The sequence below is a fragment of the Clytia hemisphaerica genome, unplaced genomic scaffold (assembly GCF_902728285.1).
Source record: "Clytia hemisphaerica strain Z4C2 unplaced genomic scaffold, Clytia hemisphaerica genome assembly, whole genome shotgun sequence".
NCBI lineage: Eukaryota > Metazoa > Cnidaria > Hydrozoa > Leptothecata > Clytiidae > Clytia > Clytia hemisphaerica.
Window position 1 is genome coordinate 2,603,652 of NW_027103674.1, and position 14,794 is coordinate 2,618,445.

General features: G+C 34.6%; 1 protein-coding gene across 5 annotated transcripts in view; it reads right to left on the reverse strand.

Moving 5' to 3' along the window:
• Positions 1-1,642: 1,642 nt before the first annotated feature.
• Positions 1,643-14,794, reverse strand: part of LOC136803506 (3',5'-cyclic-AMP phosphodiesterase 4C-like) — a 36,812-nt gene continuing 23,660 nt past the window's right edge. For 4 of the 5 annotated variants that reach the window (XM_067060247.1, XM_067060244.1, XM_067060246.1 and 1 more), the window contains exons 2-12: positions 9,077-9,286; positions 8,407-8,608; positions 7,710-7,893; positions 6,901-7,061; positions 6,528-6,626; positions 5,716-5,880; positions 4,857-5,111; positions 4,238-4,471; positions 3,837-3,914; positions 3,090-3,309; positions 1,643-2,768 (exon numbers count right to left, since the gene is read on the reverse strand). In XM_067060247.1, coding sequence (XP_066916348.1) covers positions 2,356-2,768; positions 3,090-3,309; positions 3,837-3,914; positions 4,238-4,471; positions 4,857-5,111; positions 5,716-5,880; positions 6,528-6,626; positions 6,901-7,061; positions 7,710-7,893; positions 8,407-8,608; positions 9,077-9,286 — 2,221 coding nt within the window. In that variant the 3' untranslated portion in view covers positions 1,643-2,355. Of the gene's footprint in view, positions 2,769-3,089; positions 3,310-3,836; positions 3,915-4,237; positions 4,472-4,856; positions 5,112-5,715; positions 5,881-6,527; positions 6,627-6,900; positions 7,062-7,709; positions 7,894-8,406; positions 8,609-9,076; positions 9,287-10,444; positions 10,625-14,794 lie in introns of those variants that run through there. The other variant, XM_067060245.1, reaches the window with a different exon arrangement.

The window sequence follows — 14,794 nt, forward strand, 5'->3', positions numbered from 1 at the left end:
AATCAAAAATCAAAAAGAAATCAAAATCTCGTACACCTAATTTTTAGTGATTTACCCCTGGTATTAAAGTGTTTTAAAAGGCACCTACCATTGCAAGGATAGCACTTTTCAAGGATTTTATATCGAAAATGGGTCCTTAGTGTTTTATTTCACCATTTCTCCCCCCCCCCAAGGGCCTCAACGTGAGGCTCTGAGTAAAAAAACCTCGTAAAATTCCGCTTCCAACGATACCAAGAAAGTTTACGCGGAATTTTTTTCAAGGTCAACTTTTATTTCTGCCGGACAATTAATCAAAACTTTCTATAATTCAAACTAAAATATTGGTTCCCTCATCTGGAAAGTGGTTTGAATTACTCTCTGTAATTCGACTCTTTCTCTATCGTTTTTTTATAAGAACAAACTATATAAGAACATAAGGCTTCGATGGCCAAAATGTTGACCGAATTTCTTTGGAAAAAAGGTAAAAAATACTAAAAAAATGGCGAAAATAAGAACATGTTAAGAAAACTTTTAGGCTTAAAACTCAAAAAAGTTAAGAACATCCGAAGGCTTCAAAAATTTTGGATATTCTTATAAAAAAACGTGTAATTAGAAAAGAATTGGTCCCTTGAAGATCATAACCATAGAAACAAATCGTCATTATAAACAGTTGGAGAGGAAGTGTAGAGTGGAAAAAAGATTTAAAACAGCAACCAATTTATGACTTTGTACATATTTTTAATTTGGTGTGAAAACATCTTTGGGATAAATTAAAACTAAATATATAATATCATATAATTGAGTATGTAACAACTGACTTTTTACTTTCCAATACTAGAAAAAATGTAGTTAAGATAATTTTATACAAAGGAGGAATGGTGAATAATCACCGAACTTTAAAACCATGACTGGAATGGTCATCTTCATTGCAATTCCCATTACAAAGTGACAGTGCTAAAAGCAAAGTTTTTCGTATGAGACAACAAATGGATTTTGCACAGCAAATTCATGATATTCATGACGTAATCTTTTATACGGAAGCACCCGAGATAACCAGGAAACCTGGCAAAATAACAAAAGACTAGTGGCAAATTTTGCCACTAGTTCCGGATTATTTTGTGTGCTTCCGTATAAAAGATTACATCATGAATATCATGAATAGACCTTTTCATAAATTACGTCACGAACATCGCTTCCTCGTTTTGAGCTTATTGCCATGGTGATTAACTCACAGCGGATTTTATTACAACTCCTTTATTTTCTTAAAAAAATTATTTAATGTCTCAAGGGACATAATCACCATGGTAATTGTTTGAATACGAGACAAGTGAAGTTCGTGACGTAATTTATAAAAAGGTCTATTAGCACTTATTCTTTAACTTTATTCTTTAAATTAAGTGAAACTGGTGATGAGATTTCTTCGTTTTTTCAAAATGGCAGTCAGAGCTACGGATTTTTTTTACTAATGTTTGAATTCCGTAAAATAATTTCCAGATGTCTATTCAAATCTTTATTTCTGAGTTTGGGGAAAATGTACGTTTAGAAAACCGGAAAAAAGAACGGTGTTTTATGCGTAAGATGGAAAGACACTTAGCTCGTGTAACTTATGGCATGTCCGAAAAAGCTATAAGTTGAGCGCGAAAAATTGGTGGCCTTTGGCATGGTCATTTATACATGCAATATTTCATTCAGATTTAAAAAGAACCAGAGGGGGGTTTGGAGTTGAGTGAGTATATATAAAAGAAAATATTATAAAAAAGTTCTCACCCACAAATATAATAATTGTGTTTCTAATATCTTCATAAGGACTTCCCATGTAATTATAGAAACCCTTTTGTTTCTACTCCAACAAAAATATACCATCTCAATATTCTTTGTTCTTCTTTTTTCATAATTTAATGTAAATTTTCTAAATTTCGACATTCTTAACCATATCTTTTAACGACATAATTTAGCGTTCCAAAAGCTTTGGTGTATTTTGCAAAACTAAGCCAGATAACATTTCCAGGATGTTTTGCTGTAACGTGATTTTTCATCTCCATGTTTATTGCTGTGAGATTCAAATGTTTCTTTTTCGCATGATTTTTCTTTATGTAAAGAAGTCCCCTCATTGAAGACGTTTTTGCATAATATATGCTATAATTTATGATAATTTATTTCACGAAGATTTGACCAACCTGACTAGCAGTTTCTTTCATCACAGAACGATTCAATCTCACTACCATTTCGATGACATCATATAACGATTACGTTACAAATCGTGCGTTGAGGGTCTATCAAAGACGTACACATGCTTACAACGAGGACCTTGATACCCGGCACTCAACGGCCCTTCTCCAACGACTCCAGAAAAATCCCCAGAAAATCAAATCTTCCCTACTCAGCGTCTTCGATCTTCAAATCTTCCGTTCCATCCTCAATTTCCTTGGTAGTCCGTGTGTTATTATTCAAAACACTATTCTGTGTTTGGTGAAGATTTTTCGAGTCTTGGTGATTGTCAATATCAGTTGAATCTTGTGATTTCACGTGTGCATATTTTAATAATTTCTGACGTACTAATTTAACGTCCGACATAGCGTTCAAAGCATCCGTATCTGAACGCCGGCGGTCAATAATCATATACGAATTAGGGTTATTATTATTCGCGTTCGATTCGTTTTGAAATAATTTGATATCGTTCCGCACAAGAAACGCACGATCCGCTGTAGAAGGCTCGTCAGTATCCGTATTACTATCCGAATCGAGAGAGTTCCGGTTAGCTTTTTTTTGGTGTTCCGCAATGATGTTTTCTATGGATGTCAAAATAAAAGAAAAATCATATCTTTGGGAGCCACCGTCACATTATGTATGTCGATTTGGAAAAAAACTAATAGTATAGCCAATTTTTAAGACCCAGAAATTAATGGTATCAGTTTTTCAGTTACGTGCTTGAATTTGTCTCGATAACCAAGAGAAAATTAAAAGTAACATCTGAAGACTATTCATACCAAGCTTGGAAAAAATTCACCCATAACTATGAGATCGTCAGAGAGAGACAAATAAATTTCAAACCTCATTGATCTTGTACAAAGAAAATCAAGGAAACAAAAACAGACCAAAATTTGACTTACTTGTTTTAGTAGTATCGACTGCAGCAGGCATACTCTTCCTGGGCGGGAAGGGTGAACTATTGGGCGTTGCCGCGGGCGTATTCGAAGGACTTTGTGGGCATCGAGACCGATAGTATTCTCGATTAGTTTGTAAGTTATTAAGAATGGGTTGAGCGTCTGGGTAAACGAGATCAGCCCAAGTTTCCCATAACGGATGAACTACGTAATCGATGAAAACGACCTGTAGAAATGAAAAAGAATAAGAAAGAAATAATATTGACCATCAGGAAAGTTCTTAACTATTGCTGAACGTCTTAGTACACGTTTTTTATAAGAACATAAGGCTTCGCTGGCCAAAATGTTAAGAACAAATTAAGAACGTTTTGAGGCTTTGTGGACTAAAAAAAAAACCTATTTCTTAGGGAAATGGTCAAAAATATTCACAAAATGGTCAAAATAAGAACATGTTAAGAACATTTTTAGGCTTGAATCTCAAAAAGTTAAGAACATCCGAAGGTTTTAAAAATTTTGGATGTTCTAATATAAAAAAACGGCTTTTATAGACAGTTCAAAGCTTCGATAAAGTTTTCGTGGAAAATATTGACGTCTGTAGTAGTACCTTGGGATGTTATGTTATCCAACTTTGAGCACTAAGTTTGTAAAGTTTTATCAAATAAATATCAACTCCTTGTCTACGCAGCTGGTTATTGTTGAGTCATTTTTCCATCTAGTTGTAAAATATAAAAAAAGGTGACAGCTAATTTTTACCTGCGATTTCTCGATATTTGCGTTGTGTCTGTCCATCATCGGGCTGATCTCCATTTTACGATCGCGCTCCACATCTCCCTGAAAAGATAGATCAGTATGTTAAAACAACGTTCATATTGATGTTGAGACAACGTTTTTGCCAATTCATGTGTATAACGTTTCTGAATGATATCGCTTTTCACGAACGAGCGCCATCTTATAAGAAATAAGCCATTTCATGGTCGAAATGAATCATGGGTAATCAGGAACACAGCACTTCTACAAAGGCTTCCTGTTGTTTAGACGCAAAAACATCCACAAATTTAGACCAATAGAAAGACGTTATCGAAGCGGGGTGCTAAAAATATGTACACAATGGATTCATAACACTTTAGAGATACCTTAAAAAAAATTTTTCTTACCTGTCTGAAGAATTCTTCCATCAATCTTTCAACCCACGTCTCGTACATCGGAAGCGGCCGCGTAGGGTTACTTAAGTCAGCACAATGTACTAAACATTTCAACACATGCATTTTTTCACTAGTGGATTCAAGTTGAACTGGTCTCATGGACTGCTCACTTAGTTTCTTTGTTTCCACCATAGTTTTTAAAGAACCAAGGATGTTCATGTGTTTCGCATTGTCTGTGGCTAAAACCTGAAAAAGAAAATGTCGAGTTGATAAGTTGACTCTTCGTAGTTTGAACATCTACCAACCAAATGTCTTCTCCTCGAACGGTTTTTCTGGTCCCTAGGCACCAATTATGCCTGAATAAGTCGTCTAGCATACTAGACTACAATCCCCACCGTAATATTTGGCACAAAAGGGGAATTCCCTCAAAATTTTGAAACCGCAAGTGATTTCTAAGTGCCTTAAAGTACGATTGGAAAGTAAAGATTATAACTCTGAGTTTTAACATGAGAAAGTGAAATCTTAAAAATGTCACCATTTCTAGGGATTTTGAGAAATTCTATTGTTTTTTTTTGCTAAGTCAGCATAGAGGCGTGTCTTTACAAAAAATAATTTCTTTAATCATTCTTACCATTTCAATCACCATTTTTCGAAATTGTTGTCGTTCAGCCTTCGAAAAACTTTCCAAAATATCACAATTTTCACCTTGCATTAGTTGGAAAGCTACAGCTAAATGATGATTTTCGAGGACTGATTCGTCGTTATAAAGTAAAGCCATTTCAGAACTTGAGTTGACTAGGAAATTATTGTTGACTCCAGGATGGTCGACGTCGTGGACTGCTGCCGCGATCAGAGCTGCCAAAATCTCGAGGTCAGTGAACACGCCCTATAAACAAGAATGAGATTGCCAAATACAAAATAATGCAATAAGATGATATCAACATTTCCCATATATACGTGATACTGTTAAAACAGGTTTCCACCACTGAGCTTTAAAAAATATAGTTTACGGACTGTTATGGGCTGTTCCATTAAAAACCAAACCTTTTCATATCTCTTAAAATGAGGGTGGACGAAGTAAAATCATTTTCTATTCCCTGGAAATCTTAGAATAACTTCTTACACCCTTAGAAAAATGAAAAAATACCTCCTGGAATTTTTTTTCGGATTACTCCCGGAAAATGTTTGTCCACCCCCCCCCCCCCCCTGTATGAATATAAAATGGAATGGCCCAATGTAAGAAGTAAACAACAACTACTCTATTATGAAAAGGGGTTTTTCTTCCTGTAAACAACCCTCTATATTGTTGGAAAATTGCAAATGGAACTGGCAATATATTGTGGCAATCTTTCCCGGTACTTACCATTGTGTAGTGTATGTATCCCTTACATCATGATAACGCAACTTGAACTTTGATTGCAATCAAAATTCAATTTCCGGCAAAAAACGTAATAGGAGATTCTTCTCTCCAGAATGAATAGATAACATACCTCAAAAGCACCAGACGAAAGGAGAACGTGAGTCGCATGAACAACATCAGCAGCGTGTGTCGAATTATGAAATGGAATATCTTTGATATAATGTGATTCAACCAACGTAATATAGTTGGAGAAAACCCAGGGTTTGATTTTGAACATCTTCAGTAAATCACGTGTCTAGAAAAAAGGAGGATAGAAAACTTTGTTGAAAAAGGTTTTTCCGGCTGCTTACAAAACGTCAAAAGAACGTCCATGAACGTCCATTCAACGTTAGATTAACGTTATAGATACACAGCTACAACTCTCTATAAACCCTGGAGACAGTTTATCAACTACGGACAACCAAAACCGTTTGATTGTGACTTCTTTGAAAGTAATGATCTAATGGTAGCACTACTCAACAGCGAAATAATGATACGACAGCGCTAGATCTACTTTTCCTTGCATACTTATGATGATGTAGCGCCGTTTGACGTTAGGTAAATTTTTAACACCGCAAAGGCTTCTTTGCGGGAACCACTTTCAATAGAACTCTGATCAAAGGTGGCAAATATAGCTTTATTTTTGGTCATTTGTAAAAGAATGATCAGGTTGTTGACTTGTTTCATGGATTAACTCGTCAAAATTAAAGATTTTGTGGAAAAAGATCCGATCCGATATTATCTACACTAGAAAACTCGTCAAGTTAATTATGATAATTATTACATTTTTTAAAAATTTTCAAATTAAAAGATAATGCAAGGGGATTCATGTAAGTATAAATACAGGTTCAAATAGGGGGGGGGGTTATTTTCATGATAAAAGTTTTCGGAAGTAATTTATACCTGTAATATGGTGTATGTGATGGACATGAGAGGTCGATTTCCAGTATATTCGGCCAACTTGAACACATCGAAATCCCAAGTGTCAACACAGTTGAAAATCTAAGACGAAACAATAAAATATGAAAAAAAGCAAGGTATTTTGGAAAACATTTTAGTTAAGTGTTTTTTATATGAACAAACTTTATATAAACACGATAGGCTTTGATGACTCACAAAATGGTAGGCACTTTTTGTAAAAACTAAATTTAGTTTAGAATGGTGTAAAAAACAAAAAGCAAAAGACAAAAGCAATCAAATCATTGTGAGTAACTGTAATCAACATTTTAAAAGAACAATTTCAATCTCGACTTGACAAAAATGACAGCATGCACACCTGTTCCAGGGTTTCTTCGTCTTTACATTCAGCCCCAAATCTGGGAACGGAGCCAGAACAGCTGACACTTCGAGACAACTTCTTTAAACTTTTAACCAAACTTTTTGAACGAGCTCTTAATTTCCTTGAATCTTTATTTGGTAGCGATTCTAGTGATTTGTCTGTAGAGGAAATACAAAAGGTAATTAATAAGCCCGGTAATTCAGAAAACTGCCCTGTACCTAACCGGCTGGTTTTACAGCATTTCTAAATCGAAATTACTTGGGCAAAAACTACAAAACCAGCATAAGTTCATTTCCTGTAAAAAAACATAAGAAGTATATTCTATTCATAAAAGTACTACTTGAAGAGTCAATGGATTTAATAACATTCAAAACAAAGCAGTCATTGCCCTCCAATTAATTTCTGAAAAAGCGTATTGCATTTATTTTTTAAGTTTCGGGCAAGAACTAAAAATCTTAGTTCCTCTAAAAACAAAATCCATATAAACGCAAAAGATATTAAAACACCCCTGTCTCACAGGCCCGGTGGAACTTTTTCCTAAGTGGGGATAAAAACCCCTGTTGAAATCTCAATGGGGATAAAAATTTTATTGTTCCAAGGTAAAAAATCCAGTGGAGATGGTTTTGAAGTGCAATTTTTAAACATTGGATCTCGAAGTGGGGATGAAATCTAAGTCAAATTCCCAGTGGGGCTGAAATTCCAGGGTATTTTCCCACCGGGGACGAAAATTCTGCCAAATTTTCCAGTGGGGCTGGGGTTCCGTTCAGTGACACAGAAGTGTATTAAAAAACGATAACATTACTTACCAACAAAGTTATCGAAGACCCATGCTGAGATTTCAGATCCACCAGTTTCGGAAAAATCTTTCAATTCCCGATCCAATAACCTTTTGAATTTGTTTGAAGCCATTTCGCTGATGGACATACTTGCTCTTAAAGTGTCTAATTGGTCTAAACACCAATCGAATTCCTTCAGTGTTTCCATCGTTAGCTTTTGAGAGAAGAAAATACATTAAAGGTTTTGTTTTTAAATAAGAGTGATATCGTTTGCTTACTCATCAATTCTAATTCACAAGCTTTTTCACATTGGATTGTAACACGGATGATTGGTCAGAAAAAGGAAAAGAAAAATTTTTTTTTGTTTATATCAGCACAATATAACAATATACAGACACTGTCCTGATATGAAATATGTGCCTGATATGAAACGAGAACAGTTATGTAAAAACAATACATTACGAGAACAATCGGCAAAAGCCCGTAAAATCCGTTAAAATTATTCTAGCAAGACAGAACCTTTTTTTTCAAAACATGAAAATCAGGTATTCGTTGGAAGTGGGAAAGTATGTTTTTTCAAATCTCATATTTATTAAATGATTTTTCCCTTAAGGAGTGCTAAAAGTTTAGTAACACTAAGGCAGTAACACTTTCATTTTTCTAACCAGTTTAACACGAACGAACGAACGAACGAACGAACGACTTTTCGAATAAAAATAAAACCAACCTTTTTGTACATGTCATCGCGAATCATGCTGCCATCATTGATTTCATATAATTGACATAATCTCGAATTTAAATGGAATCCTTCAGAACCACGTCTGAGGCGGTTTTGACGTATATTTGTTAGCAGTACGAAATTACTTCGTACGCTTTTGAGAGAGGATAAAACTTGGGCGAAGGGCGTGACGAGTTCATCTCCATGTATCCTGTAAAGAGATTGAAAATATATACAGTCAACTCTCTCTAATTCGAACCTCTATAATTCGAATCTTTCTGTAATTCGAACTAAAACATCGGCCCCTCCAACTGGAATTTAGTTTGAAATACTCTTTAATTCGAATCGTTCTGTAATTCGAAAAAAAATATCTTAAGACCCTTAAAGATCGAATTAAAGTAGTTTGGAATAAAGAGATTGAAGGCGAACTTGTCGTCTCTTAATATTCCATATTGAACAATGGTTCTCTCAGTTTTAAAAGTGTTTTGAAATTTAAGTGCACTTTTATATCGAATTAATTTCTTGCTACCCTAGAGAATTAATAAAGGGTTATTTTATTATTCTGACTCAAGGCCTTTTTCGATAAACCTCTGTAAAACATATCTGAAAATTCGAGATCCCTTTGAAGATTTTAAGGAGATTCTGAGCACGAAAAATGAAAAGGTTTTGTCTTGCTTACCCTTCACTGGAGACTGAAGAATGCCTCGATGACCTTGGTGGTTGAGAGTTTTCTGCTTCGCTATCAGATCGGTATAAGAAGCTTTCACGTCTTTGAGAGAAGTTCGTGACCGATTGGACTTGGAGTCGGTCGCTATCGTTAAGGACAGTGTTCGAAACCCCCTTTTGGGTCGTTACAGACGATGACTCAACTTCCTGGCCATGACTGAAGCTGGAAAGAGAAGAATGAAAAATCTTTAGGATATGGTTCGAAACCACTTTGAGTAGTTTTGAAGTATGTCTTCTAGGACTGAAACTGTATGTAACATGAGTCATCAGAGTAACGAACATTAACATTGCACTCAGAGCGAGGCTTTTGTATTTTGCATTTTAAGATTCTTTGATTCAAACAAAAACAAAGATTTTTTCTCAAGTAGATCAAAGTGATCAATTCCTGGTAATTTTCGGAAAACTTTATTCATTGCAAAGAATACCAGTAATTTTAAACGTTCGTACCATTTTTTCAACTGCCATACTTAGAAAATAAATAAATAATGAGGACAAATAATAGGGAACGGAAGAGGGACAAGGCAAGTACAAAAAAAACAGGAAATGGAGAAAACATAAATTATTAAAGTTGTTATTGAGAAATGAAGGCACATTTTAAGTATATTCCGTAAGGTATTTGGTGCGAATTCTCACACGCCCCCTTCTCACAGACCCGCTAGGATTTCTCGGCTAGTGGGAGTAAAAGTAACGGACTGAAACTCAATGGGGGTTAATATTCCATATTTTTCATGGTCGAGGATTTAAATTCTTTTGTTTTCAAGTCAGAAAATTCAGCGGGATTGGAATATTTTGCTGTGAGGATTGGCTTTTTTTGATTATTTTCAGTGGGGACAAAAATGGGAGGATGATCTTCCACCGGGGACAATATTCTGGTCAATTTTTACAGTGGGGAGGTTTCCCAGTGGGTTTGTGAGAAGGGGGTGTTCTCACATTGATAGTTCTGAACTCAGCACAAAGAACATTGGACCTATTTTAGTTCTGGGATTAAAAGCTGTTTTTAAAAGCTAATAGATTTCGAAGTTTGTCCACTATTACAACATTATCTGCGCGCTTTAAAACGTCTCAAAATACAAACTTTAGAGATTCGGAGAAATGAAAATTCGAAGCTGCTCACACATACTCAATATAGTCGACCCTCTCTAATTCGAATCTCTATTATTCGAATATTTCTATAATTTGATCTAGAATTTTGGACCGCTCAGCTGAAACGTGGTATAAATTACTGATTCTGTTATTCGAATCTTTCTCTAATTCGAATATAATTTTAAGTCCCTTGAAGGTCGAATTAGAGAGAATCAACTGAATTCTTTTAAATCCATACCTGATAGAGGGAACCCTTAGAAAGGGCGGCTCTGGTGTTGTCTCCTTAAGCGGCGACATTGGGGTCGGTAATGACGACGATAGAACGCCGTCGACCCTGCGACGTAATTTTAGGTCAGACCTCTTCTTCATAAACATTTCAGAGTTACGACCAAACGAATTGTTTCAATCAATCAAATAAATTCTAATCAATAAATAGTTCACGCTATATTATAAGAACTTTAGAGTAAAAATCAATTGAGCAAAATCAGACAGGGGCCAAAATACTTTTCCCCAGATTACCTTAAGAGAAGAAATTTTGGCGAATTTGGCGAATTGCCTCAAATATTCGCCAAATTCGAATGGGCTCATTCGCCAAAATTTCTTCCCGCCAAAATTTCTTTTCTTAAGGTACTTTAATCACTCTCTTTTGAGAATCCACATAATTCAAGGCTAGAGTTGAAACCATTGGATTAGGAATAGATCTCATTTCACATCTGAAACACGTGACCAAGTGACAACACGTAATTTGGACTAAATTTTATTCAGCCGAAAGATCTTCAATGGTCTTCAATTAACTATGTTTTGTAAGTCTGACCCGAACTCGTTTTTTTCCTCTTTCACTCGAGTATCCACAAAGCTGTTCTTAAAGTATTGATTCAAGTACTGAACTAAATCCTCTTTTACCGAATCAAAAACCTTCAAAAAATATATCCTAACTTGCGAAATTTAAATCACATATTCTTTTTGTAAAAAAAGAAAATTCACCCACATTTTCACTAATTTACGCCAAAAGGGAGAAAAGATTTTCACCATAAATATTATATAATATAATGTATTGGCCATCCGGAATATAATCTGAAATCCCCTAATACTAATATTCTAAGTTCTTTAGTGTGAAAAGTAATAAAATTTTATCATACGTTTTACACTATAAAATACCGATACCTTGGAACGGAAAAAATACCCCTCTTTGCCTCTTTTATTTCAATATTTTATCATTATTACAAAAGAAAGCTGTTCTTATAGGAGTTGATTTGACTTATGTCATATTTTTATGCAGTTCTTTTTTCATAAACGTGCAGGAAGGAAAAAAATTGAGCCCTTTGACAATTTACCTAAGAATTAGTACCTACTATAGAAAAATTTTCATATACATAACCAACTTTTTAATAAACTTCTATAACTTTGAATATGAAAAAAAACTGTGGACTTTTGGGGCTATTTGGGGAAAGTTATTAAAAAGTACAGAGTTTCAATGACTCGATTGCCTCCTAAACTCCGGGTCCCTTAAACTTCTCTATTAAACACGAAATTTCCTTAAATAAATTTCAATTCCCTGCTGTACCTATATTCGAGCTATGGAGTGAGCTAATGTGATTTGATTACTATAAATGCCGAGAAGGGTCAGCGTGCGAGTTCTTCCGAAAGCTGTCGTTATCTTTTTCAAACTTTCGTGTTCCCAAAAACTGTCGCGTTCCCAGAAACTGTCACGCTCTCAAAATCGTTTTTGACCCTTCTGACCTTTCTCGGCTTCCATAGATTACACCCCTGTTACAATAAAGAACGAGACAGGGACGCAAAGTATTTTTACGATTTCATGAATAGAGTAACCTATAACATACATATCAACTAAAAAACCTCTTCCAGAAATCGGTAAAGAGATATCTAACCTGTTAAATCATTTCTACCAATATTTTACCACTTCTTAGCTATTCTAACTACAAGTTCGGTACCGGCAATTTCATGGATATGAACGAGGAGGCGAAAAAATAGTCATAATGGTAAAATTGCCGGCACCGAACTGTGGTCTACTTGTAAAGATGACGCATTATTTTGTTTTAGTCAGAGCTCTTTCTAGTGATTTGTAAGATACATTTGGTCAAAATACTGAATTCTATGATAAGAGAGCACTTAAATGAGCTACCAAAAAGAGGCCCTTATGAAAAACAGCAAGAGCTCTTTGAGTCCCCCTATGAGAAACTATGACAAACAAAATAGTTTATATTGAGATTACACGAACTGGAGTTACTTTGAAAGACGTGTCACAAAAAAACAAAAACCTTCGTTTTAAACCTCGAACCACGTAGAGGGCCTTTCATTGGTACAAAAAAAGGAAAATTTCACAAAAAATGGAAAAATAACTCTGCTAATTCTTTATCTTGAGCCGAAATCTTTAAAAAACCTTTTTTTAGTTTTCTTGAGAATATTCGAAAGAAAAGTTTGAAGTGATAAAAGAAGTTTGAAAACATTTCTCTCCCTCGAAAAACCTCAAAATTGGGTTTCTTTTTTCTTCTTTCCAGATTGTAGAACCAAAAGCACCAAAACTTTTTGTCTAAAATATAACGCAATGAAAATTTTTTACGACTTCTGAAAAATCAATTTTCTACAACTTTAATCGAATCAAAGACTTATCTCCAAAAATAAGTGTTTGTAATGCAATTCTAGACTACTGCGAAAAAATACAACACTATACAACTATACATACACAAAAAATTTGATATCTTCGCTAAAATCTATCTAGCAGTCAGACCAGATGATATTTGATAAAAAAAACTATGCAGATACACTCTTTTTTTCTTAAGAACCAGAAAGCTTTTGTTAAAGCTCGGCTTTTCTTATTCTTTTAGGCACCTGAGGCACTGTTTATATCATGTTCTAAAATTGAAGTCTTCCACCATATTATTTATAGCACTTTGAATAACCTTCCCAGCTGGCACACAACGTTTTTCTAACGTTCACAACGTCCATATAACGCGTTAGATGAACGTTGAAACAACGTTGTGTGCCAGCTAGGTTAATTTTCTTAAAACTCGGTGATCTCAGTCTAAGCTTTGTTTTTCAAATCAGTCAAATCAGTCTTGTTTCTAAAATTGAAGTCTTCCACCATACTTTTTAGCACTTTGAATAACCTTTAAAAAACTCAGTAACTTCAGTCTAAGCTTTGTTTTTCAAATCAGTCTTGTTTTTTTAATGTTTTCTAGCCTAGCTGTTCTTACGTTAAAAAGAGCGTATACGCAAGCAAAAAAATTTTGATATAAATTTCATCCAAATAAACTTCAACACGAATATTATCTTATTTAAGAAATCTACTAAAACGAATAAATATCATTCCATGATATGATTAAACGACACCCACAAAATGCTATGATAAACTGCCATTTAGATAATGTCACATAAATACTTTACACTTCAATCAAGTGTCTCGGATAATACAAGCTAAAAGCAGGCTAAGAATAAGATCGAAAGAATCCAGATTTATCATCAAAAATACTTAGCAAAACCTCTTCACAGAAAAGAGAGATATTTCGTTAAAAAATTTTTTGCATACTTCAAAACTCTCAAGAATAAAAAAAAACTTGTTGATAAAAACATCAAACGAATATTTCTTAAACGTTCGCGCGGCTATAAATACTGACTTAAAGATTAGCGCGCGAATACATAAATTTCACCGTCTAAACACCGTGACAGAGTGCATAAATACCTATTTCTATAGAGGCCATGGTGAAGGAAGACCCTCCTACACAGGACTTTTGTCACTTTTTTGTTGGTATTAATTGGTTTACTAAAGTCAATATTGATTAGATAGTAAATGAAATCTAGAAGATATCAAATTATCGTGTTTACTATCCAAAGATAAGCCCCTATCTACACATCATGAGTTGAGTGTTTACCTTTTCTCTTAATGATCTATCGATAAGGGTATATACATACTTTAAGTGAAAAATTTCTTCAAAAGCTTACGGTATTATGTACGGTTATTTTTTCAAAAATCGTTCAATTCTCAATGTAAATCATTCACCAACAGTCACCAAACTATAGCCGCATTGAGAATTTAAATCCAGGCTATAAATGCTTTATAGAAACAAAATGTGTTTCCAGAATAAACTTTTTGACCATAGCCGCCAATTACCGCGCGGGCATTTACTTGTCCGTTTGACCACCCTAAAACCGTCCAAATCTTTTTTTTCGCACCTAAAGACAATAGAAAAAAGTGTAAAAATAGGATTGGACCGAGTTTAGGGTGGTAAATCAAATAATAAAGTGGCACACGCCTGACCGCGCGACAACGGTCGAAAAGATGTATACCGAGGCTTTAAATGCAACTTCACAAATGCTTATTCGGACTTCTTTTATTCGGATCGTCCTATGTAAACATTAAAATATTTTCTATAATTCGATTCTGTCTGTTATTCGAGCAAATAAGATTTCCCGCTCGAGTTCGGGTTAGAGAGAGTCATTTTATAGCTTAAAGCATAAATAAGTTAGAAGGTTTTGAATTGAGAAATACGGCTTAATTTATTGAAGCACCTATTAAAATAATCCTTGAAAATCGCTTGAATGGAATTTACATTAATCTGATAGGATAGAA